Here is a 27,365-nt window from a genome sequence, read left to right as displayed (position 1 = left end):
CGTCTCACTCGTTTTTCATTCTCTGGATGCTATCCAACAATCTCTACGCTTACAATTCTTTGCTCGCGCTCAACGTACCTTGTACTTACTTCCTACTTGGACAATGAAACTCAACTTGATTTTGGATCTCGCTGTATAATACTGTAATATAAGTCTCACTACGGTCATAGTCATAAGTACGTAGACCCCTAGACTTTTAAGTTGGGTTTGGGTCGAGACCTTCGAAGGCGGTGCTGAAGTCACCCCTTGCGTAGTTTTCTAGGATCCTATATTGCATATCCCTTCATAACCCCTCATCCCCCTTTCCCTTGCGAATAATCATCCTTATCCTGAGCCTCAATCCTACCCTTATCTTCCTTATCTCCAGAGAAACCGCCCATCATCCACGCGGCCAACCAGGGGCACATGCCAAGGCTGTACGCGTACTCCGTACAAATTCAAACTATGTATCGGAATTACTATACCATATCTAAAGAATTTTAGATAGAAAATTTAATATCTGGATTATACATCCACTTCTAGCAATAGTACACTGAATCACGCTGCGTTGGCGTTTATGGTCACGGACCGTTTTAGCGGGAAAAAGAAGGAAGTTGGGCAGATACTGGGGTGAAGTGTGAGATCTAGGGAATCTATGAGTTTGAAATTGGAGGAATTCGTTGGCAGTTGGTGCTGAGATTCGCCTGGTGCCTTTGTTTCCTTGTTTGTCAGGTACAGATGTTTAAGTAGCTTCCTCCATCCTTCTCTCTTTGCTTAGATCACAAGGCCATCTCCATATCTCTCGTTAACATTCTCCTTTGCAACACCGGTCTTTCAAACAGTCAATCTATGAAGAGGAAAATGAGTGAGATATATGAGGAAGATGCTGGGTCCTTCGCAACAGCGTAAGTAGGCTTTAACTCGGGAGTGGCTTCCACGCTGTCTAACACTCCATTACCTAGAACGCTTCCACTCTATCATGGTCCTGTTATTAAAATCCGAATCCAATCTATTGGTTGTGAATACACAATTTCCAAAGGACTCCTCTGCGCGGAGTCGCCAGTTTTCACAGCCATGTTCGAAGGTCATTTTCGAGAGGCTCAAGAGCAGACAGTGGACCTAGAAGAAATGGAAGGCGTTGTCTCTAAGCAAAGCCTTGAAGCCCTCCTTCAATGGCTATACCTCCGTTTTGTCAAGTTTGATATCAAAGACACCAAGAAGCGTATTTCAGCTGCTATAGAGCTCGCAAGACTCGCGGACAAATACCAGATTACCAGGATAGAATCCCAGACGGCCCGATACATCAAGAAGGCTATTGCCAATCCACATCCCGATGCCAAGGAATACTACCGAAATTTCGACACAAGCGACAAGAACACCCGCTGGCTGGGAGAAGAAGACATTATTTCAGGAACTCTCCTGCGCAACGGCCATCCCGTACGCCGTACTTTAGCCGCAGCCTCCGTTTGCTGGTATCTCCAAGGCAAACGGCACACATTTACCGACCTAGCTCAACAATATCCCCAATTTGGAGCTGATCTCCTCCATGAAGTGAGGCTAGTCCTGGATTCTCTGTACACAAACAGTGCTACTTTCAACGACCCTATTAGCGGGGAAATACGGTATCTGAATCAGGCCACGAAGCGTTGAGAGAATGTGGGTCTAGCGAATCTAGGAGTTTTCGAAATTGAATGCGCAGTTGTGCTAACGCCTTGATCTTTGTCGTATGGGATAATCGTTGTTACTTGGGACAGGACTGATATGCCTCTACGGTCTCGCTAAGAGCCTCGGATGGGCTTAGGGGGTATATATCGCTATTGCTAAGCAACCGTATCGACATCAGATGAGTCTAGGTAGAAATGTTGCAATGAGCGCAGATTGCTTTTCTTTCTCAGGCAGTTTGACAGGTCCCTTTCTTTGTAGTCTTAAAGGCCTCTGTTCCTTTATTTCCATCAAGCCATCAACATTAGTCAGTTCTCTAGATTGCCAATCTACCATTTACTACTGCAAAATGAGTGAGCCTCAGAAGACATGATGGGAGCCTCCGGACCAAGCATCGAACATTTCGTAACGTCGTACTATGGTCCTCGGGAAACGGCATATCACGGCTCTCTCGTTATGATACAAATCCTAAGCAGCTGGGAATACACTATTTCGAAGCAGGACGGTCTCGTCGGGTCAACCTAGGGAAAGGAGTCTAGAAGATAGAAGATGAAATCAAAGGTCTAGTCAATAAGCAATGACCATACCGGTCGTTCTATTGGGCTAACGGCATAGTAAATGGCCAAGTCAAATAGCAAGAAATTCCAAATCCAGGCAATGCTAGCTGTTTCGTTACTCGTGATCGTCTCAATGCAAATCGCCGCCGTGACAGCTCTATAGAGCCGGGCTTTCCCAGTACTCGCGCTTGATCCTCATAATAGCAGAGTGCTTGTGCGGGAAGCTGACCTCGCCTTCTTTGTAGAAGCCTGCTTCTTGGAGGTAATTAATGAGTCTGGGAAAAGTCAGCATATATCCTCCTTTCCTTAGCAAGTAATGTCCGTAACTCACTTGAGGTTATCAATCCGGGGCTCCAACACCACAGATTCAGTCCGCATATCCGACAGGAAGCAGTGGTGCACCAACGCACTCAGCCAGACCGCAACCCGGTGTGCACCCCGGAACTCCTGTTCCCCAACGAGCAGATGAATGCCCCGATCATAATTATCCACGTGGTCCACAAGTCGTCCCAGCCGATCTTCCTTGACCCAGTAGATCTCAAAATATCCAAACGGCTTCCCATCCCAACACCCGATGACAGGGAAGCTGTGGCGGCTAGTCAGACTAGCCAGCAAGAACTTCTCCTGCACGGACTTATCCCCACCTTCACCCCACATCGCCTCCACCCGCGGGACATTCATCCACCGGTGCATCGTGTCCAGATCCGAGGAAATATTCTTGGTGAGATGGTGCGTGATGCTCGTCACAGCCGTGCTAACAGGCGTCCCAGGCCGACTAGCAGTACCCCCGGGGTTCATCGGCACAAACGCCACGCGGAATGAGAGATACTGGCTCAGGCTGGGGATGTAGCGCACGTAGAAGACCTCGCCCTGGTGCGGCGGTTTCGGGCGCACGGGGTGTCGCACGCCGTTCGTGGAGGTGAACTGCATCGGCGGCGGCGGGTAGTATGTGGGTAGATGGCTGCCGGACGTGAACGGTCCTACTGAGGTGAATGGGCCCATATTCGCCGTGTGGAAGATTGCCTCCATGGGCGCGAGCACCAGCGGCGCTGCGGGGGGCGGACCCTCTGACGACGCGGGAGACGAATTCCGTGACCGGTAGGGAGGTGTTGATGGACGGCCTCCGCGGGGCGTCAGTGTGAAGAGGAATAGGCGTGGGTCGAGCTGCCAGAAGCTGCGCCGGCTGACGAACATCGTTGACCAGCTGCTTGAGTCGCGGGATTCCATGGGCTGGAGGCCGACGGAGGAGTCTTCGGTCGCTATTAGTCCCATGCGCTCGAGCTTCTGGAGAAGGTTTCGGCCTTTAAAGATTCCTTCGCGCTTGATGTTGACCCGCCATACGCCTTTTGGTCGTCCGTCGCGCGGGGTCATGCTCGATGCGACGGTCTCCACGTGCAGGTCTGGTTCGGGCTCGTGGAAGTACCACCATAGAGTTGCCCAGAGCATCATGGCAATCTGGCGCGTGGGTGAGGTCACGGGCTTGAACTCGCTTGATGGTGGGTTGACTATATAGGAAATGTAGAGGGAATCGCGGGCTAAGGTGGGGGTAGTGAAACGGGAAAAATTATCGTCACCGTCGCGGGGGTTCTCTGAGTCTGGTTCATCTCCTTGCTCGTCTGTCTTGCTCGCATTCTCGGTGTTGATCATAATCGTCCAACCTGGGGGGAAGGTGGAGTTCTGTGCGTTGAAATCGGCGGATTTGAAGGTGACTCCCCCGAAAACGGGCGATACATTAAAGGAGAGGCCATTGGGCAAGTAGCAGGTGGTGTTGCGCATGGCGAGGATGTCTGGGGGGTGTATTCTGGGGAGCTATAAGGCTTCTTATAGTAGAGCAGACTTTTTCTTTATCGTTGCGTTGGCCCCTCACTGCGCGGGGAAGGGAAGACTCGTGCGCCAACAGCAGCTAAAGCAGCTAGAGCAGCTAGGGCAAGATCCAATACCAATAGCTGGATTGGTAATGCGCAGCGGGAGATTGCTCAGAGAAACGTTTGAAACGAGAGGGAAGATTGTCCGAGAGCCTTGGAGGTTACATACCCGATGACGCAGACCATCAGCCCACTATCATTGGAGGTTATGTGCAAGCTTTTACTTTGATATTCAGGTTCTATGATAGAGATGATATTGTTCCTTGTTCTCATTTCCAGCTTCCAAATGCTATTTGATAGTCATACCATGTGTATTCTGACATGTATTCCAGTTCAAGTTTCTCTTAATTTAAAGATATTGTGGCACCTTCGGCAGATCTGTTGATCTTCGAAATTTCCCTGGAACAACAGACGCCCAGAGAAAAAAGATCGGCCAATAGAAAGCAATGTAAAATAAGCAAAAAAAGGTATCGAATCAAAAGTCGTTAAAAGTGCAAAGGGCAAAGTGCAAAGCCAAGTCGCCCAAGTCATTTAGAAATCCTCCACGGTGGTCCCCAACTTCCGCTCCCGCGCCAAGCGCACCAAATCTCCGCCAGTCACGAGATCCATCAGTCCAAGTCCAACCGATTTGTAGATGACGTTCCCCCGTTGTGCCCACTCACGCAAGCTCTGTTCCTCATCCACGGTCGCCGCTTCGCGAGCGGCATTACGAACCATCAGTAGCTCGCCTAACTCGACAACTTGTTTCGGTTTAATTCCGGCTTGAATAATCTCGCCCGCCTCTTTCATGGCAGCGTCGAGACTATCCACTAGAATCACACCACTGCGGTGGATATGCTTGTGCCAGTGTCTATGTGGACCCTGCACAGTGACCTCGTCTCGGAGGATATCTGGGTGGATCTCGGCCATGTGTGCCTTGTATGATCCAATCGCACAAATCAACCGGCCCTTTTGACGGCCTTCGCTCGAGGTGAGGTACTCCGCTGGGAAAAGTGGCACCGGAGAGGGTGTACAGCAGAAGATCACGTCGGCCTTGCGCACGTGATCCTTCAAGATGCGACTATACTCGCCGAAATCAGTACTGACCGCGGAAAACTTGACGTCCCCGCGCCATTCGCTGTTTTCAGGCCCATAGATATCCTGCAGAAGTTTGGCTGCGCGGTCGAAAGAACGATTTACAATGTATACCCGGCGGATGTCGTCACCGCGGAGAACCAATGACAAGCGGATGTGCCAGTAAGCCTGGGTGCCCGCTCCGAATACAAGAAGAGTGCGCACCTTCTTGCGCCTGTTGAACATCATCAGCGAAGCCAAGGCCGTGCGGAATGCCGTCAGCTCATGGGCGTTGATCAAGGCGAATGGCAGGCTTTCGTCGTCTAGGAGTGTCACACTGCCGCGCGGCGATGTGTCACGAGTTCCTGCGCCCGGCCAAGCGCCAAGAGTTCTAGAAATATTCGAAGTGACATTTTGCTGATTGACACAACCAGTGAGGAGTGTGGGACTATCCGTGCTTGATCCTGTCACACTGCTGTCATTGTTGGTGGTGTCCTCCTTGTCTTCTTGGGAGCCCAAAGATAAATCACTCAAATCAGAGGATATGGAAGCCACCGAGTTCCGGAAAGAGCCTCGTCTGCGCGAGGAAATCTGGTCCTTCTCCTGTGCATCCACGGTCTCCTGTTCATTAGCGCAGCCGGCAGCGCCCCCGTCCTGCAGGGAAATCATCTTGATGCCAATGGTCTTGCCCGTGCTGGCGGGCATGAAGAGGGTGGTGCAACCATTCTGACGAGTAATGGCAGTTCGCTGGGGTTGGTAAGCTGCCGAGCAGCCTTCCTCCTGAGATCCACTGGAGTATTCTCGTAGAGCCTCGCCGAGATTGCGCTGCAATTCAAGGATCTCGTCGCGAGAGAGCGCGTGCAGCAGCTCGCGGAGCTGGGTTTGGGAGAGGACGGTGAGAGTCATGTAGGCGGTCCGTACTGGAAACACAAAAAAACAGAGAGGTGTAAACGAGTAGTGGAGGAAAGGGGAGAGAAAGTCTGAGACCTGCGAAGAAGTTCCAGTTAGCCAAGACAGTCCGAGTCCAAACCGCGCCTCTGCCAAGATAAGAGTGAGATAACTTACAGCCTCTTATTGTACACACAAGTTATCCGACGACGAATTCTAATGGAGTAAGAGACAAGGTACGGGAGTACTGTCCACCAAAATAACTCGGCCGGAAAGAGCAAGTCGACTTCTCCGAGGATGACGACAGTTGCAACTTGTGAGGTGGGGGAATAGCGGGGCCGATCAGCAAAGTCGATAAAAAAAGACAACAGTGTTGTTCATTCGACAATTAAGTCCAGGCTTAGATCTTGACAGCCATAGAGGGTCTTAGGCAAAAAAGGAGTGAGTGTAAAGATTGAAGATTGAAGAGATAGCGGGAATCCCTGCTGCATTGGGGAACACGAAGCCAAGCCCAATGCGGTAATCTGTTATACGCCACTTGTAAGGCGGAGTTAGCGCCTGAGGCAAAGATCAGATATTATTTGTGAATAATGGAATGAATGGACTTGTGCTCATTGCAGGTCTCGAAGATAACTCATGCAAGGAATTGGGCTTTATATTTGACCCTCCGTCCAGCAATGGGTGATATTCTAAGTAATCTTGCATAGACATGGGGAAAGAAGCACGGGGAATCATTCGAGGGCAATTGACGTATCATCTCAAATATAGCTTCAAAAGATAATCCTCTAAACATGTTCTTCTGCAATTTAAATAATTAAAACTAATCTCGGCATCGGCTGCCGCCAACGTCGGACACCTCACCCGAGATCCCATATGAGTCAAATAGATAGCCAAACCCCTCAACTCAATCAACTCTCCGTCTCTCTCGGTATTCAGAACATCATGGCCTCAGGACAGACTCTTGGATTCATCGGATGCGGTAAGTAAACATAACATTCATAGTAAAACTACCACTAACAAACCCCAAGGTAACATGGGAGGCGCCGTGCTTAAAGGCCTCCTAAACAGCGTATTCTCAGCCACAAGCACTGACCCAACACCAAATCCTATAACTCGCTTTATCGCCTGCACAAAAACAGCCAGTTCCGCATCCCGTCTCGAAAAAACAATTGCCCCCGAGCACCAACAACTAATCAAAATCGTCTCTGACCAAACCGTCCAAACAATGCAAGAAGCCGACGTAATCATCCTCGGCTGCAAGCCCTTCATGGCCGAAGCCGTTCTAAGAGAAGAAGGCGTCCGTGACGCCCTCGCTGGGAAACTCGTCATCAGCATGCTCGCAGGCCAATCATGCGAAACCCTAACCCGCCTCATCAACCCAGATCCCGGCGCTGCAGATCAACCGCACCTCATGAAAGCTATCCCAAACATGGGCGCGCAGTTCGGCCAGTCGATGACGATCATCGAAACGCCGGCGCCGTCAATCCCACCAGCCATGGTTCTGGTTACGGAGTGGATTTTCAAGCATGTCGGTGCGGTTAAGTACCTAGGAGCTGAGCAGATCGGGTTGGCGACTGTGCTTGTTGGCGCGACGATGGCGACGTTGACGCTGCCGATTGAGGGGTTGCTGGATGGATGTGTTGCGGAGGGGTTTAAGCGGGCGGATGCGATGGAGTTGGTTTTGCAGGGGATCAGGGGATTGTCTGCTGTGTTGGAGTCTGGACAGCATCCAGCGGTTGTTAGGGAGAGTATTTCCTCGCCGAGGGGGTGTACTATTCAGACACTTTTGAGTCTTGAGAAGGCCGGGACGAGGTCAGATTTTGCTGAGGCGATTGTTAGAGGGAATACACATTTGAAGGAGAAGATGTAGATATAGATCTAGAGACGAGCTATGCAGGATATTAGATTCTGAAATAGACCTATACAGCCAGTGTATGTAGGTGTGACAGTTCTCTATAGATAAACGATGGATTGAACCGAATGCACTCGAACGCCTAAACTAAATTTGACACATTCATCCCCAGATATCATTGTCATCCTTAACCAAATCATCTTCGTTCAACACTTGCAGTCCATTCCCACGCTCCTCCCGCTTCCGCTGTCGCTTTGTGACTGTGCGCCCAGGAGTAAAGGGCGTCACGGGAGTAAATGGCATGTACGGACTGTATGGTGTAGCCATGCCCGTGAGAGGACCCGCCCGATTCTTCATCGGTCGTTCCAAGATAGTGGTCTTGGTAGCCGGGGCACTTTGCGGCGGGTATGCCTCCCGGAAAGGCAGGTTGGACGGGACAGAAGAAGAAGGGGAGGGGGTAGACAGAGTGAGAGGCGCAGGTGGGCGGGCACGCCCAGGAGCAGGCCTGATTGACTCACTCGCATGCTGCTGCGGCACCATTGGAGGAGGACCGGGGTTGTAAATCCGCGGGGAAAGAGGCGGGTTTTCAAACACATAGGCTTGAGGCGTGGCCACTGCTGGCGAGGCTAATGGAGAGGAGATAGGCATTTTGCGGATAGCCAGACGCGGCGAGCGCACTTTGCTCGGGTCTGGATTGGCGCGGGAGCCTGGGTTGAAGAGCTTGGATAAGCGGGAGCTGTTGAATCCTTTGGTGGGGGACTTCAATGGAGCTAATGGTGCTAATGAGTTCTCTGAGCCGTGGGAGCCGCGATCAGTGAATGGATTTGTGAGTTGACTGTCCGGTGATTGTGCATGGAAGTCTTGTTCGCGGACCGACAGATCAATTCCGGAAGCCTTCTGGGCGTCATGTTCCATAACTGCCGCATAGAGCATCTCCATATCATGCTGGGCTCGTTGACGGTCATTCGCGACGATGGACTCGTCGATGGTCACCATGCTGCCGTTCATAGATGGTTGGGACGGCCTGGTACTTCTGTTCAAGGACCCCCAGGACCTGAATCCACTTGATCTGGGACTAGGGAGATTGTGTGACACTGGAGAAATCGGGCTGGGATCCATGCTGACAGGAGGTCTGACAGGCTTCAGAATTTCCATATGCAGTGTATAGTTGGACGACTGAACTGTCCGACGCAGGCGACGTCCAACGAAGATAAGTAGCGCTAGGAGGACAGCGACGAAGATCACATAGGCGCCCGCAATGCTCCCAATTTGAATAGCTAGTAATGGCTTGTCCACTGTTGGGGGCGCAGCGGGTTTTGATTGACGTTGGACCTTCTGGGCCTGAACCGAGGTACTATGTACAATCAAGACAGTAAAAAGGATAGGCAAAAAGAAGACAACCGGGGTAGTCATTTCCGCCAGGATTATAAAAGAGATCGGGGGTGAGGAGAAGTAATAATTTCAAAAGTCGTAGTCACTGATCGACATTTCAAACGTCGAATCTCACACGAGCGGGTGATACATGTTGCAGAGGAGGGGCGACAGAGGGAGGGGCTACGTATAAGAAGCAAGCATAGGATGTGATGAAGTGAAGAGAAAGTCAGTACCCAGGTCAAAGCATTCTAGTTTAGCCTTGTCGTTGGTCAGAAATACGCGCCCTCATGCACGATCATCACATCGCGGCGACCACTCACAGGGGAGAGAACACTAACTGCCGCAAAAGTCCATTTGACCTATTTTAGAACATTTCCATAAAGGATGAGATACATGAGAGTATGGATACTTAAATACACTTCATTAGTCTGAAATCAAGCATATTACCATTCAGATATATCCCCAAGTGCCGTAGTGCAATTATCTGCATGACGAGTATCTCTGAATGACATTATGCTACAGTATAATTCAATTTTTATCGAGCATTCCTATCGAGATAGGACGATTCACCATAGAATAGATGCAAACCCTCGAGGTTGACAAGAATATCCATCTCCTTCACTAAGGAACACACCAAAGCACCTTCCCTTTTTGCTGCTTTCGGGATTACCTGCCCAGTCAACTGAGAAAGATGCCCAACTCATCCTCATCATCCATCAATTTCTTTCTATACAAGAATCATTACTACTTTGTACCAGAATCATTAAACCACCCCATTATTCTCACACCAATTTGTCCAAGGCACGAATGGGCAACAAAGTATCCGCAGTCCATGGCGTGAAGTCAGACCATTTCTACGACCAAGGCAACGCCGTCAACGAGATCTGGGTCGGGGACGTGGAAGTCATCTCGCGTTTACCCTTCGGCGATTCCGATCTTGAGCAAGCCGGCTGGCCCCCGGGAGACTTCCCAAAGATCCCGTGGCATCATTTCATCATCCCCATGCAAAAGCGAGACGAAGCCAGCAATATGACTACCGAAATTCCCTCGTGGGCTAAGAATGAGGCTTGTTGCCAGGCTTGGAATCCAAAGAATGGGTACCTGGGCATGTACATGAGCATCTCTCCATGTGCGGCATATTTTATCGGGGTTGCGTTCCTTCTCCTCGCTTTCGGGACGTACTTTCATTTTATCACCTGCGTCAGCGCAGCTATCTTCGACTGGCGAGGTCTACGGGAATCATCAAGTCTTTACGCGGATCCGCCCGCGATCAGGCGTATGGCTAAGCGTAAACTTTTGTCTAGCCTCGCCCAAGCATTCATTGTGGCTGCTCTCTCTATTCTCTGTTTGGTCCTGGGCTTGCCTGCTGCCGCTGCTGGCATGAGGACAATGAATGCTGCCTCATTCATTTTGATCAATGGGCTTGGTATTGGTATTGTTGCTACCGTCGGCGTCGTCGGAGTCCCTTTGAGCTTTCTGTGGTTGACGAGAAAGCCACGTCGTGTGGAGATCCTCTTTTCGTAGCAGAGCGGAAGATTCCAATCCAGTTTTGCGAGGGAAAAGATTGAAGGGTCGGGAGGTGGTGTTGGCCCGCTTTGTCTGTTTTATTTCGAGTGCCATTGCTCATGTTCTATGTCACATTATTGGTGTATCATTATCTCCGATATAGCCTGACAGAGGATGAACAGAAGGGTGAAAGTTCTCTGTTTTGTCGTTTGCTGTCTTCAGGGTTTAGTGAATAAATCGCGCCACAGCTCTTTTATACCGTATCCCTTCGACTGATCTTCTTCGCGAACATGTACAGACTGCGCCATTCCTAGTGACCCAAACTTGATGGAAGAAACCGGGGGAACGGTTGATGACGGACGCGCACGCTCTGTCGCTCGGCGTTTTATTTCCTCTGCCAAGTCAGGCGCTACCGCAGCATAGCATGCGTTGAGCTCTCGGTCAAGATTGATATATGGTTTGTGGGCGGCGGCTGGAGCTTGGAGGTTGTATGAGCGTGTGAGACTGTTGATTTGTTTCACGGCGAGTTCGTGATAAGAACGTTCGATTGCGAGGTATCCGGGGTCTCGCAATGGTGGAAGATGGGCTAGATCTTCGGAGGCTTTTTCGCTGTCATTTATTGTAGGTGATCTCTGGGATGTCTCTGGCTTGGAGACAATCCGGCCATCAGTGTTGATCTCGGATACGGACGTATCCTCTTCAAACAAAGCCTCCAACTTTGCTTTGTCTGCCAGTCGAGTCTCGGCTGCAGCATAGGCTTTTGCCCGCTTCATTTGTATGTCCAAGGACCCACCCTTGCTCGCAATCAACATCGCAGCATGTCTCCGCCAGTCCGCTCGAAGACGTTCGCGGAATCGATTGAGTTCCGCGCCAAGCTGTTGTTGCTTCTCGATCCACGGCGGCACAATTTCCTGCTGCTGGATGATCCTATTCATAAAATATTCGGTTGTATCAATGAATGCGCTGGTCGCATTGTGGTCCGTCTTGGTATTTACACCTTTCCCACGACGTATCTTCTTAAACTCTCCACGTGCAATCGCATCTTGAATTCGCTCATCTGCCAGCGACGAAAGACCCGAGATCGAGATTGGCATGGAATACGCCCCGGGTGTCAAGTTCTCCCTCATCTCACGGCGCATATGCTCGCGCTCCTCTTCGGAAAACCCGGGAGCCCGACTTAGCGTGTAGGTAGAGGTGCGCTCTTTCGCTTCGGCGATTCGCTCTCCATGGGACTTTTTCGGCTTCGGGGGGATTCTAAGGTTCACAGGGTCGGGGATTTTGTAAGGCATTCGGATCGGCTTGCTCGCGTCATCTAGCATACGCAGAGTCGTGTCCTCGACACGCTCTGTTCCTGTCCATGGAGGAGCGGCGGCGTTCTCTCGTGTGCCTTGCCCTGCCGCAGACTGCAATAATGGAATGTGGGTTAGTGGCTGTTGGACAGTAGGACATTATAAGTATCACATACGGGCATTTCGACTATAGAATGAGCAGCAGCATACTGACTCCTAAATGAAGAAGCAGCAACGCGCTCTGCGAGCTTATTTTTCAGTTCTTCCGAGAACCCTGCTTGCTCGATGTTACGACGCGCAGATCGTCCACCTTCTAGCATCGCATCTTCGGTCATTTGAGCTAGACGGCGTCCCATCGGACTATCTTTTTCTTCTTCTTTCGAGCCATTTTCACTATCTTTATCCTCCGTCTTGACCGTAGACGTGGACGATGTTTGGTTCAGGTGGCATGCTGCGGAGAACCGCCTAGGAGTGGGAGCTATCGGAGCTCTAAAGGTGCATACCGAAGAAACGCCACGGAACTGTGTTGGCAAACCGTATCTCCCAGACATATTCAACAACCATGTATTGGTTTTGACAAACTTGCAATATCAAAAAGAGTGTATAGGTCTTGTAAATAGGGTGGCAAGCCCTCGAGGTAGATGAAGAGGGCCGGGGGCGCGGCCAAGATTAGTCATCTACCTCCGCGGAGTCGAAACTTCGGATTTTGTTTGTCGAAGATCCGTCGCCGGCGCCAGTATCCCATCGTCAATCCTGCACACGGTCGCTTCAAGGCATTTCGGCCTCTTCTTGTTCTAATTGATACCTATATTGCCAGTTCTACGAACCTAATAATTGCCCACCATGGCACCCAAAGGCTCCCTCTCCACCCGGCTCAACCCGATGCGTCTCAACACCATCAACCACCTCCGTGTCCGCCGGCCGAATCAGAATGAGCAGAACCCCTGCGTGGTAGTGATGTCCTCTATGCTGAGTATGTTTGTTCCTCTTCCTTAGGGATATTGACGCTATCAATTTCTCGTCGCCCTGGCTTCGAAGTACCTTGAATCTCGACTGACAATTTGCGTTGCTACAGACTGCTGGGCTTCCGCTGGATACGGCGCAGAGGGCTGCTCTGCTCTCGAGGCTCAATTGCGGAAGTGCATGGATGCACCGGTACGTTATAATCCATCGCCGTTCTTTTCATTATTGTCAGCATCCTTCTAACAAGGTATTTCCATCTATAGAAATCCAGGGAGCAGAAGAAGAACACCGTCAACTACCACCTCATGAGAATGTACCCTAAGGTTGTTGGCCCGCGGAAGAAGGACGGTGTTCTCGGTTAAAATGTTCTTTGCACGACTATCCGGACTTGGCAGCAGGAGCGAGCTGTCCACCTGGAGTTTTGGGTTTCTTTTTGATACATTATTACGCGAATACTCTGGCCTTTATCAGGATTTTCTGATTTGGTCTGCTTATTTTGCATCAGAGGCTATGGGAGTTGGCTTTTACTCATATGTACAGTATACAACTATGTGGGATTTGGACCTGTCAGAACAATTGATTAACTCTTATTTCCTACATATGCGTGTATGGATCCTCCACATAATAATGATCAATCACCAGGTCAGCACGATCTAATGTCACTGCCATCCCTCTTTGGTGGTGCCTGATGGATTGTGGCTGATATGAGGGTTATGAAGAACTGCGAACTTTGCTGGATCAAATTTCTACTCGCAGCTCTCAATTCTCCTCTTTAGTATCCTCGGGCTCTCGGGCTGTTAGGAGTCTGCATACTACACTCGCCGAAGAGGCCGAACATGGCCGTGCTACCGAAACCGGGGACAGGAGTTGTTGCTATCCTAGCTTATTAGATCACGATTTGCGATCATTCTTAGCCACTTTACGCTCTTGGATATTGCATGAGCTGGCGGGAAGCAGTGTTTATTCTTTCAGCTGCAATGTTGATACTTTTCCATTGATCGAATTAATTCTATTCCGAGCTCATACAGCTTGCAGCAATGGCTGCACTTGCAAGATCCCCTCCTGGTATATCTCAGACAGACTCGAACTTGAGGATCAGTTTATCACCTGTCGGTTTCACGGTGTAAGCATCGATGGCCTCGATGTTGTCATCGTTGACAATCGTGGTGCGGAAGTTGGTGTAAATCGCAGCCACGGCCAATTTCATTTCTGCCAAGCAGTAATCAGCATAGTTCAATGGTTGGAATTCTTAAATTCATACCTTGCAGTGCAAGATTGCTTCCCACGCACATACGTCCTCCACTCCCAAACGCCCAGAACCACCGCCGTTTCTCTTCCAAATCAGCCGGCGAGTTTTCAGCTTCCAGCCAACGCTTCGGCTGCCAGGTTTCTGGCTCTGGGAATACTTCCGGATTGCGGTGCAGTGAATACGCTTGCGCATTCACTCTAGTGTTAGGTGGGACGTCTGCATAGCCGGCCAAAATGCACGAGGGAGATGGCGTTACCCGAGGCTGAATGCCAGGGATCGGAGCATGAAGTCTCAAGGTCTCTGTCACGATCGCTTCTAACAGTGGCAGGCTATCGATTGACTTGGCTGGTGGCAGATCGGCTGTCTTGGGATATAAAATCGGGGGATTCAGAGTGAGTAGCTCCTCTCGGAGCTTGTTCTGCACTTCTGGGTGTAGGGAGAGTTGCCAGAACAAATATGTCAGACCAACAGCACTTGTTTCAAAGCCGGCAGTCAGCTGGTCGTACATCTCGCAAGCAATATCGAGTCGTTGCTGGGCCTTATCTGGCTTTGCTTCTCCATTCTTTGTGGAATGCTTGTCCAGAGATTGTTTCAGCTGCTTGTAGACAGTTGGCTCGATTCCTGGCTCGGTCGACGAAATCATCTGCTCTGCCCTATCGCATAGGTCCAGAGCCCAAGCATCAAGCATTTCATTGGCGTCGTCGCAGTATTTAGGTATCACGCGAAGACCGATCCGTCTCAGCCATCCATTCAAATATGGAACCTCCTGGGCATAAAACTCGAACGGCTTTCGGCACATGTAAAGGTGAAGCCAGTGCTTACGAACCGAATCGTCTTGCAGGTAATTAGTGCCATTCTGCAAACCGAATAGATAGGAGGAGACGAAATCCATCGTCAGGCCCTGGTCTAGATCATGCATATCGATGGATTTGCCAGACTTTGACACTTCTTGAAGAATCGGCAGCAGTCGATCGAAGATGACTGTGTCTGAAACTATCCGCATATGAGGGGATGTTTGCAGAGTTGATTTGGAGTATATGTTGGACAACATCCTTTTTCGGGTTGAATGTGTCTTGCTTCCTGTCATGGTGAACATACTCACTGTCCTGTTTCTCATGGTTAGCTACTTTGTTTACTGTGAATCGGTGTCTATACTAACCCAAATGACCCGAAGACTCGTGGGTACCAGTCATGCTTCTCAAATCCACCAGCATAAACTGTCTTAATTCCTCCATCGACACAGTTAATCGAGATCTCCGATGGTCCTAACCTAACGATAGGACCGAGTCTCTCGTGTGCGGCCTGAATTGTCCGGTTATTTCGGCTTGTGAAGCGCCTCCATAACATCCATGCAGGCGAGATGGAAGCACTCCAGTGCACGTTGGGGATTTTCGACAACGGGGAGAGAAACACTGGGTAAATGAACACTCTGTAGAAGATGAGGCCAGCGAAGAATGCTGCCGCAAGAGCAGTGATCGAATAAGCCATTATGAGTGCCGGTGTTTGCCGTCCACTGTAGATAGTTGGTGAAAATCTAGATACTTTGCAAATATGAGAAAAGCTGGGAATCCCTCCGGACCTCGGGGTTGTATACAATGGGGATTGCCGACGCGGCTATGCCACTAGCTGTTAGACCAGCCAACACTCATCCGTGTATTACAGGTGGTGCCGAGTGTGTTCCCTAATTGCAAGATTAACCTACAAGCCCCATACCGTTCGAGTCCCACTCACTCTGATTCGTCATCTGCCGGTGGACAGCCAGTGAATCAGATTCCGCTGAGGAGAGTGTATATGCGCCTTTAGATTCGATAGGGAAACTTGTCTTGTCCAACGAGACCTGTGACATTACAACTTCCCCGGGAATGCGATAAGATAAGCGTACATAATGGACTACGTTGCTGCATCTGTGCCTTCAGATCCTTTTCCTTTGGAGTTAGAAACTACTATACACGTTAATGTAGTCTTGTTTCTCAAGTTTGAAGCTCCAGTATCTATACAATTCCTTTTTGGTGCACAAAAAAAGAGGACAGGCTGAGCTGCTGCCCAAGCGAGCCCATATGCTTACGTCATAAGGTAACGGGTCCAGTGCCCACATGGGGCAATTTGTGTATGAAATTGCTGACCTGCAACATCTTGACGGTCGAAAATTGTCAAATTGAATATAAATCGAAGCTCGAATCTACTTGTCCTTGAACAAATGGAGCTCTTCCCCTTTCTAGCACACTCAATGAACAGCAAAACATATAAAAGCGGCGGAAAACAAATGATGGCGATAGTCTGAAAGCCCGAAACAATTACTCTTCTCACATCTCTGTCTGGCTTCCGCGTTCAAGATGCTCTCCGAGCTCCCATCAGAGATCATTTATCAAATCGCAACACATCTCCCGACTGCCAATGCATTGGCCCATCTGTCCCAGACATGTCACCGACTGCACGGCATAATCACAGCTGAAAATTCTCGGATCTTCCGAGCGTTTGTGCGAAGTAGATTTCCATATATCGAAACACCGCCATTCTGGAAAGATGCTGCACGAGCTTTGACCTCTAGGTCGCGGGCCTTGGACAGAAAAGCCATCATCGGAAGATTTGTCGTGCCACCTGGAACTGCGACCAAAATCGGTTCTCACGAGGTGACTCGCCAAGATAACCCGACTCTCGGGTACAGACCTTCAATTGATTCTTACGAGACCTGGAATGGCCAGCGTTGGGCTGATAGGAAAGAGGTCCTTGCCTGGGGTGCTGCCAATCAGCTTGTGATGAGGATCAAGCAAACTGGTGTTCGCGCGCAAGAAGACTGGCTTGTGTTTAACGATATTGATCATGTTAGCAGCTATGACGACATTTGTTCTCTGCATCTTTTGTCCTCAGCGACTCGATACAGCAACGATACCCATGTGGAGCATCTGATCTTCGGTCGGGTCCGAGGTGATATTGTTCACCTTGCCATCTCTCCCAATGAAGCAACCTTTGAGCACAAGCAGAAGTTTATATCATTTGGACTCAACCTCGATAAAACAGATTTGAGTAGTGGCACAGACTCTACTTTGGCTGCTCATTTTGAAAATGGAAGCATCGCTTTCTATCATACCGAGACTGACGACGAAGTAATCGAGCCATTTACATGGCTTCGACTGGAAGGCTCGTCACGAACCAACTACTCCAAACTGCTATCCTCATCACTAGTGGCAGTGGGAACTGGAAATGTGGAAAACTCCTTGTCTATCTCGAAAATCACACCAGACGGTGTCTCTGTATATCGAACAATCGGAATTGGTTCTTTAGACGCCGACTCTACAAACCTTAAATCAAAGGCCAATATCGGCGCCATTGAGCCTCTCAATGAACACAACCTAGGCTCCCCCGGCGAAGTCTTTCTAACCGCCTGGGACGACTACACCGTAAGACTTCACGACCTGCGCTCCCCAAGGCCCTCCGAAGTCTCCTACAGAGACGCCACGGACCTCAATCCCATTTACAGCCTCCACGCCTTCGGCCATGACCGCTTCTTAGCCGGAGCTGGCGGCGAAGCCGTGGTCAAAATCTTCGACCTACGCATGTGCAACACATACAGTTACCTCGATGCACAATTCCCCGACTCGCAATTCAATGCCAACACCATACCCAGAACAAAAGCAAAACCCCGCCCTAAAAAGGGCTTCTCCATATTCCTCTCCCACCCACCACCCCCTACATTCCCCCAACAAACTCCACACCCAGTCCGCACCCGCCAAAGAGGCCCCTACCGCGGCCCCATCTACACAATGTCCTCACCCTCACCCTCCTCGCCGACCGTCTACACGGGCATCGTGGACGGGGTGGTCCAGCTCGATTTTGCGTCTACGGATGACTTAACCGGTCCGGGGAAAGAGTGGTACGAATATAATCTGGACCTGGGTGTGAATATGGGTCCGGGGAGTTTACCGCGCTGGAACGCCGAGGCATTCAATTTGGCTGGATATGAGCGCCCGGATGACGAGGACTCCGCTACCACTTCTAAGCTGAGGACTCAGCGCGCGTTTGCGGATCTTAAGCCTGGGGATGCTGCTCGTGGGACGCATACGGGTTGGGATTGTAGGTGGGAGACTTTGGAGGAGCCTGGGGCTTGGAGAAGGCAGGATGGATAGGTTGTGGGTTTTATAGTTTTTTGTTTTGTACGGGGGTACCTAACACTGTTTTTGATAGAGACTAATCAGGCTAGAAGGGGTTTGTGTTCGTAGGTTACGTCCTTTCCTACTTCATGGAGAATTGAAAATACTTCCAGAATTCGTCGAGGACGGATTTCAAACTTTTGAATGATGTAAGCTAATAAGCAAAAAAGATTCTATGGCAAATCTTGGGTCCAACGACCTTGTCCATAGCTCCATACGCCATGCTGAGTGAAATTGGTAAAGAATGATGCGGGATATAAGAGCCCTGGCTGTTCATATTGATCCATTGCAACAAACCTGAGTCGTAATGCAAATATTGCAGCAGCAAAAAGACAGCGATTCTTCCCTTCGGCAAAGCGACATCCAAGACAAAAAGCCTGGGTTTGGTGGCAAATTTTGGATTAGATGCTGACGATAGCCTGATATTATGAACTAGCAAATACGTTCGTGTGGCAAAAGCAAGCGTCGTCGTTTAATCCTCGAACTTGTAGGAGGTCGTGCCGGGGGCAATGTCGATGGGGCCGCCGCGGTAGGAGCCACGCTTCTTCTTGTTCTTTTCCTTGGTGAATCCCTTGCCGCGGGTCACAGACAAGTCCTTCCAGGCACGGTCTGCATAGGCGTACGACATGTAGTCGTTCGAGGGGTGGTCATGGGGCAATTCACTCAGGAGGGCCAGAGGGGTAGGGCGAGCTCCGGTGTGCTTCTTCTTGGCAGGTCCATTGCCAGGAGCGGGACTGGCGCTCGATGAGGTAGTCTGCACAGTCTCCACGGCCTTCTTTGTGGGCTTGGTCTCGGTCTCTGGGGAAGCGGCGAGGGTGCTGCCGGATGAAGAAGACTCCGAGTCAGAAGAGGAGTCGGACTCGGGGAGAGGTGTCTTCTTTGCCTTCTTCAGGGCCTTCTTGGATTCTTTTTCGGATTCGGACTCTGATTCAGACTCAGACTCAGAAGAGGAGTCGGAGGAAGACTCAGAAGAGGAGTCAGAAGAAGAGTCGGAGGAGGAATCAGACGAAGAATCAGAAGAGGAGCTCGACGAGGAGTCTGAGTCAGAGCTGGAAGAATCCGAAGACGAAGAGGAAGATGCCTCTTTGGGGGTGGGAGATGTCTTGGCTTTCTTGGCCTTAGGGCTATCATCTTCGGATGAAGAGGAGGAGTTGGAGTCGGAGGAGCTGCTAGACTCGCTGCTAGACTCGGCCTTGCGCTTCACGCCGGCAGACTTCTGAGCCGGAGCGGAGCTGGGGGCGGAGGTGGGAGCCGCAGGAGACTTATCATCGTCATCCTCATCATCCGCATCGCTATCGGAGCTAGAAGAGGAAGACGAAGACGAAGAGGAAGACGAAGAGGACGAGCGAGTGGCCTCACCCATCTCAACATCCGAGTCACTATCGGAGCTGCTGCTTGAGCTGGAAGAAGAACTGGGGCTAGCAGACTTCTTCACGCTAGATTTCTGCTCCGAGGCTTGGAAGAGTTCCAAAAGAGAGGGAACATTTTTCGCATCGCTCTGCTTGCCCGACTTTGTCGCTTCCTTAGTGAAGGCGACGCTAGTCTGAGGGAAATTGTCCGACAAGAAAGCCGCGACTGAGGCGATCAGCTGAGGGGGGATAGACTTGGTCTTGGAAGAATCAGTCTGTGAAATTAGGGCATTGTCAGTCAGGTCTGTTTGTAGATCATGCCAATCGATATGTCAATCGAAGGTAAATGAAGCTTACCTTCTTGACCGAAGTCTTCTTGCTGGAAGCCTTTGCCATAGTGACTGAGCGGTTCGTTTCAACGGTAGCGAAGGAAGAGAACCCGGGGCAAGAAGAGACTATTTAGAAATAATCTGCCAGGAACCAAAAAAGAAGGGAGGAAAAAAAAAAGTATATAAAAGGCGGTAAGCTATCAGCTTCACTGTTATTGGTTGATATGAGTAAGCATTGTGATTGGTGCGCGGATATTTCGGCATTATCTACGAAGGGCTCTCTTATTGGCCACATCTCTTCACCGCTGCGGTCTCTAGTCGGATCTAATCTATGTGCATATTTAGACCGAGTCTCCACCCCTTTGTGCCTTATTCTTTCTAAATACTAGTACATGGTATGCCGGTCTGAAACTTCCCTGATATCAGAGCACCACCAGGTTCAAGATAGATGTTTGCTTGTACAGGTCAACGGCCCTGTCTTGACAGAAAATAGTGCCCCTGAATTCAGGGCACTCAAAGTTTACCTGGGCCATATACCGATATGGATGGATGCATACATACATGAAGTCAACTTCGGAAATATACATGTGATCTGCATTTGAATAAAGAACTTCTAGTCATGCTGTCCTCTTTGATACCGAAGAGTCACCGTTTTCTGAATAACCGGTTGGTCTTTTGATTCTGATTTGCTTCGCTTTAGATTAGAGCTGAAAGCTGGACACTTCTATAGCTGGTTTTTGACACTTGTCTCGCACAATATCTTCAAGAGAACCTTGAATTTCAAGGACTTTCGCTTTTGATTGAAAGCTGCACCATATCACCTGGAATTGCTCTAGCTTCAGCAAGCTTGTTCTTATTCCCAGTGATGAAATTGATTGCAGTTGGAATGGTGGACACAAATTGACTAGGGAAATCGAACGCGGTGCGAATAATGTATGTAATGTCTTGAAGGTATGGTACATCGGCAGTTTCTATCGCGCATGTTATACAACTGAAACCAGACCGGCCCTGGGGATGGATGACTAACTTTTTGCTGGCAATTAGTTAGTTAGTTAGAAGCCAATAAGATCAAAGTCATGATCGCCATGCACTGCGATAACATCTTAGTGTATCAGGATAGCCAAAGTAAGTGAGATAGTGAAGCGCCAGTAAGCAATCGTCATGAAAAATCTGCGCTCAATTGAACATTCATCTCTGACATTCTGCACGTTTGTTGACATAGGTAACCCCGGATCAATTCGATACTCCGATACTCCGCTCCAAGCTCTCCGCCTTCCAAGGTTCCACCGAGACACATTGATGAGCTAATTCAAACTTCAGCGCTGGCCACTTGCATTACTTTGAGCCACAACGTGTACTGCTTTGTCCCTCATCATATTCTGCAGTTTACAAGCGCATTATTTCCTCGACACGTTTCAATTCCTTCGGCGCGTGGTGCGTAGTGGCGTCGCCCGATCCCGACCCTCCCGACCATGTCCCCTTGATCTCGCGGCTACCCACACGTGAGCTCTGTGTCCCTCGATACCATGGTGAATGGCAGAGACCGTCCCCGTGGGCCTCCGCCAGGGCCGCCACTGAATCGTGGAGATCTGCACTCCGATTCGGGTTCCAGCCCAAGCACTATGACAAGAGGGGCTGCTTTTGAAGATGAGAAGAAGCGGATCATTCATAGTTGTTTCGCAAAAAAGGATGAAGATGGTCTCTGTACGTACACGACCAACGTATTTCCTCGGCTTTGCCCTCCCACAGAATAGTGGTATGGTTGGCAACACATTACGAAAGTTATTTCCAGGGCCTAGATGGGATCGCAAGGCGTTTGCTTCGTTTTGCCGGCGACCTCTGCTAATCTCTCTGTTACTTCCAGTACTCGAATCCTATATAACACACGTTCGCATCACCGAGGATTCGGCGCACCCTTCTAGCCCTTCCCCGCCAAACGGGCCACCGGAGAACAAGAAACCGCGTATCATTATTATATCGGTTCGGAAGTCAGGTAGAGTCCGTATACACAAAGCTCGAGAGAACAATGAGGGGACCTACTCTATTGGCAAAACTTGGATGCTCGACGATTTAAGCGCAATTCAAACGTTCGGCTCTTTTGTGCCGAGAACACCGGGAGAGCAGCAACAAAAAGAATGGGCGGGCAATGTAGGATTCACGGTCACAATCGGAAAGCCATACTACTGGCATGCCAGGACTTCTAAGGAGAAGGAGTTCTTCATTGGGAGCCTGGTCAAGATCTACAAGAAATACACCAATGGAAAGGTCCCCAACCTCGTTGGTTTTGATGACAAGGAGCGACAAATGTTGTCAAGGCATGGACAATCAGGACAGCCAGCACAGCCAGCGCAACCAGGTGGTCCACCACCAAGAGGACAGCCACCACAACCAGGTGGTCCACCGCCAAGGGGACCCGGTCCAATACCTCCAACATCAGACAGCTCGATACCTCCTTCGCTACAGCCGTCCTACAGAGGTCGTGATACCAGTCGCGATGGGCCTCGGGAAGTCAAGAGGAAGCCTTCTGAAGACCCCACACTTCGCACCCAAAAGAGCCGCGAGCAGATGTCTCGGCCGTCGACCGGTTCTCGGCCATCTACAGGACACGGTAGACCGGCGCCATCTCCCTTTGATCTACATAAATCTCCTCCCCATTCGCTTCTTTCTGGGCCACCTCTGGACCAGCAACCGCCGCCACGCGCAGCCGAGCGTAGCGCAACACATGCAATGCCCCCGAGTTCACTATCAGAATCGAGGGGAACGGATAATCTGACTGTTGCAGCACAATCCAGCAACTATGCCGATATTCCAGAGTCACTCCGTCCATCTTCCGCTCGCAGCCAGGATCGCGGTCCCAAACCCCCGCCTCTTACTACCCAACCAGCCCCAGCTAAGGCACCAGAATTCATGCGCAGCAATGATACACTTCGTCCTACTACTTCTGGTTCTTCCAATAATGAGAATAGGGACACAGTCCCACGCCCCACGCCCAGCTTTGGTCCAAAGTCGCCCCAACGTGGTGGTGGTGATAAGGCATTCACGTTTAATCACCCCTCTCTGCCTCAAGAGAGAAGTGCATCAGATAATTTGTTAGCTGGAGCCCATGCGCAGCCCCGGGAACCATCTTCGTCGCCGGCAATTGAGGGACTAGCTGCAGAGCCTGCCGCTATTATGGCTGCGAATCTGCCCTCTGTAGAGCCTATTCAGCCTTCCAATGAAAAGCCCAAGACCCCTATCGAGACTGCCCCTGCTGCGGACTCGCCATCTCAAGCTTCCTCAGAGCAGGCCGGAGAAACCGGCGAATTCGAGCCGCATCGCCCGGGGCTCGGCCCTATGGTCAAGAAGAAGGACGCCAAGGATATCGCAGGCGCATGGAAAAAGGCTGCAAATGCTTATGCTGGTTTCAAGCCCAGGATTGGTGGGGCTGGTGAGCGACTGCTGGCAGCCGCGAAAAAGTCACAGGCCGATCTCGCGGGCCCTGATGGCATCACCAGTGTTGTTCCGGCGCCGTCCCTTGCCCGATCCCTAACTGATCCCCCGCAGAGTCCAATGGTACCAAAGTCGGAACAAGATCTACAACTTCCTGCACCCACTGTAGGGCCGGAGACACCAACCGTCGAGATTACAGAGCCAGCACCCGAAGAGATCGCGGTGACCCCTGTTCAAACTCCTGAAGTCTCACGAGAGAATCTTTCTGATGTTGTCGTAAATGTTGAAGATCGTTCAAGGTCACCATCCCCGGCAACTCAAGGACGTCGTCGCAGACGCCGTGAAGATCACACTATGAAATATTGCCAGGCCCTTGGGATCGATCCCGGCATTCTCGACGGACGTGGTATTGATTTTGATGACATCCTCACTGATCTGGGCTGGAACGGACGGTTGGCCGATGAACAGAAGATTGAGGATTTGGAAGCAGATGTTCGCCGGGAAATTGGCCGTGTCGAGGCCACCAGCTGGCTTGGGAACCTTGAACAACAGGAAGGAAAGGTTGAACAACTTGCAAGCTTGATTGACAGAACGATTGAAGAGTGTGACGAGCTGGATGGTCTTTTGACTCTTTACTCCCATGAACTGAACGTAAGTTTCGGGATTACGGGATCGGAATTGATCTACAGTTGGCTAACGAGACCACATTACAGACTCTTCACGAGGATGTCGCCTATATCGAAGCCCAAGGCCAAGGTCTACAGGTACAAACAGCAAATCAGAAGCTCCTGCAGAACGAACTCCAGACCCTTTTGAAGACACTTTCAATATCTGTAACCGAGCTGGGACCACTCAAAGAGGCATCTTTGAGCAATCCCGATGGGCTGAAGGATACTGAAAGTGCTCTAGCGACGTTGTACAAGGCCATGGTTACGATCGACTCTGACATTGGACAAAACAAGAAACGTCAAGTCGATGCAAGTGTCGGCGTGTATGCTGATACAGAAATCGGCCAGATGCGTGCGATCAAGCAAAAGAAGGAAGAATATCGCTCTATTGCAACCATGTTCCTCAACCGACTGCAGCAGTTCATGGCCCTTGCCTTCAAAATGGCAGAACAAAAACGTCTTGACTGGAGCAACGGTGCCAAAGATCCCATGAAATTGGACAGCGCCGCACGAGGGCACTTCCGTCAGGAGGTCTGGCGGTATAATGCCTTGATGCTATTTGCTAAGGAGGTTAGCATGGCAGAGTGGCATAGCCTTGTCAGTCTCTATGAGCAGCAGTCCAAGCCTTCGTACCAAGGTGACTTCCGCGACAATAACCTGGCTTGGAAGAACACCGCACGCAAACCAACGGGTGATGAGCAGGAACTCCTCTTCACGCACCAAGAGAAGGAGAAAGAAGCCGAGGGTCTCACCATGGCTGCACGAAAATTGACCGTGCGACGGGGCAAGACGGTGCGGGCTGCCGCTGGGCTTCGACTGGCTTCGGGAGGCGGGAAGAAGGAAGGAAGGGCTGAGCCGTCTGAGGCATTCTCCGGGACGCTGCGGGAGACACTGAACATGATGGCTCAGGAGCAGAACTTCATCATCCAATTCTTCCATCTTGATTCACTTGCCAGCGCCGATTTTTCCGAGTTGGTCTCTGCGGCCATTCCGGAAAATCGCTCTTGTCCCGATTTCTCTGCCAACCAGCCGCATGATCCTGACCGAGCAATGGCAAAGAGAGTCGAGCAAATAATGGATGAGATTTACTCATTCTGGCCCACTGAGATGCAGAACATGGTGGACTGGGCGATGCAGGCTGATCCTCTCCAAGGAATCGGGATTCTCTATTCTTTGGAGACTGCCATGAATGACTTTGATGACACGAATCAAGAGTTCATTCTTCATGCACTACAGAAAATCCATTCCCGCCTGATGGGACTGTTCAACCGATTTGTAGATGAGCAAATCCGAGGCATTGAGGACACCAAAGTCAAGGTGAACAAGCGGAAGGGAGTAATTTCCTTCATGCGGGTGTTCCCTAACTTCTCCAATGCGGTGGAAAGCATGCTGTCATTCCCGTCCGGCGCTTTCTGTGACATTCGCGTTAGCGTCAACGACGCGTACGACCGCATCAACCGTGCGATGTGGGAGTCACTGAAGTTCATTGCCAAGGAAGCACCCGGTCAACCTCCGGGTGTCACTGCGGGTGGTGCGGGTGATCCGGAAGACAAGGAGATCCTGAACTACCACATTCTCCTCATTGAGAACATGAACCACTACATCGAGGAAGTAGATGTGCACAACATCCCCGCACTTGAACGCTGGACCGATCGTGCTCACCAAGACTTCCAAGAGCACCTGAGGCTCTACCTCGACGCGGTCATTCATCGCCCACTGGGCAAGTTGGTTGATTTCGTGCAGTCAATTGACAACCTCCTCGCGGCGGGCGCTAAGCCGACTGACATCGCAGCCCGCGCCAGCCACTCCCGCATGGTGGCGAAGAAGGTTCTCACCTACTACGACAACAAGGAAACCCGCCGTGGCATCGAGATGCTCAAGAAGCGTGTGGAGAAACACTTTGGTGATGCTGATGACCCTGGTCTTAGTCGCAGCCTAGTTGTCAAGGTGCTCCGGGAGTGCGAGAACCGTTATGAGAACACTTATGACCGCATTCGGCAGATCATTGAAGATGTCTACGAGGGTCAAGTGGATCTGGACTGGCGCAAGGAAGAGACCCTTAGCATGTTCCGGAAATAAGATGTACTTTGTATCGAGAGTTAAATCTATTCCCGTTTGTTTTGTTTTTGCTTTTTTTCTGTCTCATTCCGATTCCAACTTTGTAATATTCAGATTCCATCTTCGGGAAAGTCTACACCGACCACGCAATGATTTAGTGCAATGAGAAGCGTAGGGCCTAAATAGGCAAATATCGAGGTGCACAGTGAGACGTGAGAATTGAGGTGAATTGCTCAAGAAGCGAAGATCCAAACTACAGACAATACCAAATAGAACAGCACCCATGTCACTTAAACTCGGATTCCTTTGAGCTAATTGGATATTCATTTCCACCTGGGTTTAATCAGGCAGGGGAGTCCCTGTAACAATCCCGTCCACCATTCTGACTAAAGGCTGGGTCGATATCCTCAAGTTTCCTTTTAAGTTCATCAGCAGTCTCATTGTCGTGGATATATAGTAGCTATTGCTGCTGTAATAGTTTGTGTGTCCTGCGTCGAGACTTCGTCTTTTTTATCTTGGATGACTATAATGAACTCCTTGATACTAACAATTCTGAAATACTAGCCTCCAGATGAAGTACTTCTTGAAGCTCTTAGAAGACCCGGATCGACTTAAGCTTTTGACTATTCGTGTATTGGACGTGAAGGTAAGGCATGACTCTTATGCACGATATCTAGAGCTTGAGGATTCTAATTGAAGCATACATTATGTACTTAGCCAACCATACCATAGAACTATTAAGGTCTCAAACACCCGCGGACCAACTACTAGAGACGAGACCCTGGAAATATAATGAAAAATGAGATGTTACTCTTGAAACTGATTCATATGTTTTGTTTTTTGCTTTTTCCTATGTAAGATATTATATCTTCTCATTGGCCATGTTGACCCACCGTTCGGGGCTTCATTTGGTATCATAGGTGAAGTACTATGTAGGTACGTGTTGCTATCTTATAGGACCTTGTCACATTTATATGGTAAATGTGGACTGTTTCGGGTGAATAATGAATGAATTGTGTTCAGGAGACTTGTCAATTATTGTTTTACAAGCATATTAATAGTATGTTAGGAGATGTAATCTTAAAGTATCCTTGTGATCATGTAGCTAACAGATGAAGCAAGGCGAAAGCAGTTATCCCCCAAAGTC

The 27,365-nt window shown here is 50.1% G+C and overlaps 12 protein-coding genes across 12 annotated transcripts; 6 read left to right on the top strand and 6 right to left on the bottom strand.

The window, feature by feature from the left end:
- Window positions 1–840: 840 nt before the first annotated feature.
- LCP9604111_6204 (BTB/POZ domain-containing protein) lies at window positions 841–1,629 on the top strand (the record flags this gene model as incomplete). The annotated part of the gene is made up of 2 exons (XM_039074100.1): window positions 841–884; window positions 942–1,629. The coding sequence occupies 2 exons, from the start codon at window positions 841–843 to the stop codon at window positions 1,627–1,629; spliced, it is 732 nt and encodes a 243-aa protein (XP_038927730.1).
- A 726-nt stretch (window positions 1,630–2,355) lies between these two features.
- On the bottom strand, window positions 2,356–3,974 carry LCP9604111_6203 (uncharacterized protein; the record flags this gene model as incomplete). Its single annotated transcript, XM_039074099.1, has 2 exons — window positions 2,356–2,473; window positions 2,530–3,974. The coding sequence occupies 2 exons, from the start codon at window positions 3,972–3,974 to the stop codon at window positions 2,356–2,358; spliced, it is 1,563 nt and encodes a 520-aa protein (XP_038927729.1).
- A 620-nt stretch (window positions 3,975–4,594) lies between these two features.
- Window positions 4,595–6,385, bottom strand: LCP9604111_6202 (putative proline utilization protein PrnX-like; the record flags this gene model as incomplete). The annotated part of the gene is made up of 4 exons (XM_039074098.1): window positions 4,595–6,103; window positions 6,182–6,186; window positions 6,245–6,317; window positions 6,374–6,385. 4 exons carry the CDS (start codon window positions 6,383–6,385, stop codon window positions 4,595–4,597), a joined length of 1,599 nt encoding a protein of 532 aa, XP_038927728.1.
- A 561-nt stretch (window positions 6,386–6,946) lies between these two features.
- On the top strand, window positions 6,947–7,874 carry LCP9604111_6201 (pyrroline-5-carboxylate reductase; the record flags this gene model as incomplete). Its single annotated transcript, XM_039074097.1, has 2 exons — window positions 6,947–6,983; window positions 7,033–7,874. The coding sequence occupies 2 exons, from the start codon at window positions 6,947–6,949 to the stop codon at window positions 7,872–7,874; spliced, it is 879 nt and encodes a 292-aa protein (XP_038927727.1).
- A 144-nt stretch (window positions 7,875–8,018) lies between these two features.
- Window positions 8,019–9,269, bottom strand: LCP9604111_6200 (uncharacterized protein; the record flags this gene model as incomplete). The annotated part of the gene is made up of 1 exon (XM_039074096.1): window positions 8,019–9,269. One exon carries the CDS (start codon window positions 9,267–9,269, stop codon window positions 8,019–8,021), a length of 1,251 nt encoding a protein of 416 aa, XP_038927726.1.
- Window positions 9,270–10,037: 768 nt separating this feature from the next.
- On the top strand, window positions 10,038–10,754 carry LCP9604111_6199 (uncharacterized protein; the record flags this gene model as incomplete). The annotated part of the gene is made up of 1 exon (XM_039074093.1): window positions 10,038–10,754. One exon carries the CDS (start codon window positions 10,038–10,040, stop codon window positions 10,752–10,754), a length of 717 nt encoding a protein of 238 aa, XP_038927725.1.
- Window positions 10,755–10,954: 200 nt separating this feature from the next.
- On the bottom strand, window positions 10,955–12,576 carry LCP9604111_6198 (DnaJ family domain-containing protein; the record flags this gene model as incomplete). The annotated part of the gene is made up of 2 exons (XM_039074092.1): window positions 10,955–12,139; window positions 12,202–12,576. 2 exons carry the CDS (start codon window positions 12,574–12,576, stop codon window positions 10,955–10,957), a joined length of 1,560 nt encoding a protein of 519 aa, XP_038927724.1.
- A 292-nt stretch (window positions 12,577–12,868) lies between these two features.
- Window positions 12,869–13,350, top strand: LCP9604111_6197 (mitochondrial 37S ribosomal protein mS37; the record flags this gene model as incomplete). The annotated part of the gene is made up of 3 exons (XM_039074091.1): window positions 12,869–12,998; window positions 13,101–13,180; window positions 13,252–13,350. 3 exons carry the CDS (start codon window positions 12,869–12,871, stop codon window positions 13,348–13,350), a joined length of 309 nt encoding a protein of 102 aa, XP_038927723.1.
- Window positions 13,351–14,060: 710 nt separating this feature from the next.
- LCP9604111_6196 (cytochrome P450) lies at window positions 14,061–15,725 on the bottom strand (the record flags this gene model as incomplete). The annotated part of the gene is made up of 4 exons (XM_039074090.1): window positions 14,061–14,197; window positions 14,250–15,230; window positions 15,336–15,343; window positions 15,397–15,725. 4 exons carry the CDS (start codon window positions 15,723–15,725, stop codon window positions 14,061–14,063), a joined length of 1,455 nt encoding a protein of 484 aa, XP_038927722.1.
- An 845-nt stretch (window positions 15,726–16,570) lies between these two features.
- Window positions 16,571–18,361, top strand: LCP9604111_6195 (F-box protein; the record flags this gene model as incomplete). Its single annotated transcript, XM_039074089.1, has 1 exon — window positions 16,571–18,361. The coding sequence occupies one exon, from the start codon at window positions 16,571–16,573 to the stop codon at window positions 18,359–18,361; it is 1,791 nt and encodes a 596-aa protein (XP_038927721.1).
- A 496-nt stretch (window positions 18,362–18,857) lies between these two features.
- LCP9604111_6194 (nucleolar and coiled-body phosphoprotein 1 family protein) lies at window positions 18,858–20,130 on the bottom strand (the record flags this gene model as incomplete). Its single annotated transcript, XM_039074088.1, has 2 exons — window positions 18,858–20,009; window positions 20,092–20,130. The coding sequence occupies 2 exons, from the start codon at window positions 20,128–20,130 to the stop codon at window positions 18,858–18,860; spliced, it is 1,191 nt and encodes a 396-aa protein (XP_038927720.1).
- A 1,459-nt stretch (window positions 20,131–21,589) lies between these two features.
- LCP9604111_6193 (GTP-Rho binding exocyst subunit SEC3) lies at window positions 21,590–26,239 on the top strand (the record flags this gene model as incomplete). The annotated part of the gene is made up of 3 exons (XM_039074087.1): window positions 21,590–21,767; window positions 21,928–24,143; window positions 24,206–26,239. 3 exons carry the CDS (start codon window positions 21,590–21,592, stop codon window positions 26,237–26,239), a joined length of 4,428 nt encoding a protein of 1,475 aa, XP_038927719.1.
- Between the last annotated feature and the right edge of the window lie 1,126 nt (window positions 26,240–27,365).

Source organism: Penicillium roqueforti (genome assembly GCF_015533775.1).
Source record: "Penicillium roqueforti strain LCP96 04111 chromosome Unknown scaffold_16, whole genome shotgun sequence".
Taxonomy (NCBI): domain Eukaryota; kingdom Fungi; phylum Ascomycota; class Eurotiomycetes; order Eurotiales; family Aspergillaceae; genus Penicillium; species Penicillium roqueforti.
The sequence above is the reverse complement of the archived record's forward strand: the minus strand, read 5'-3'. Positions and strand labels throughout refer to the sequence as shown.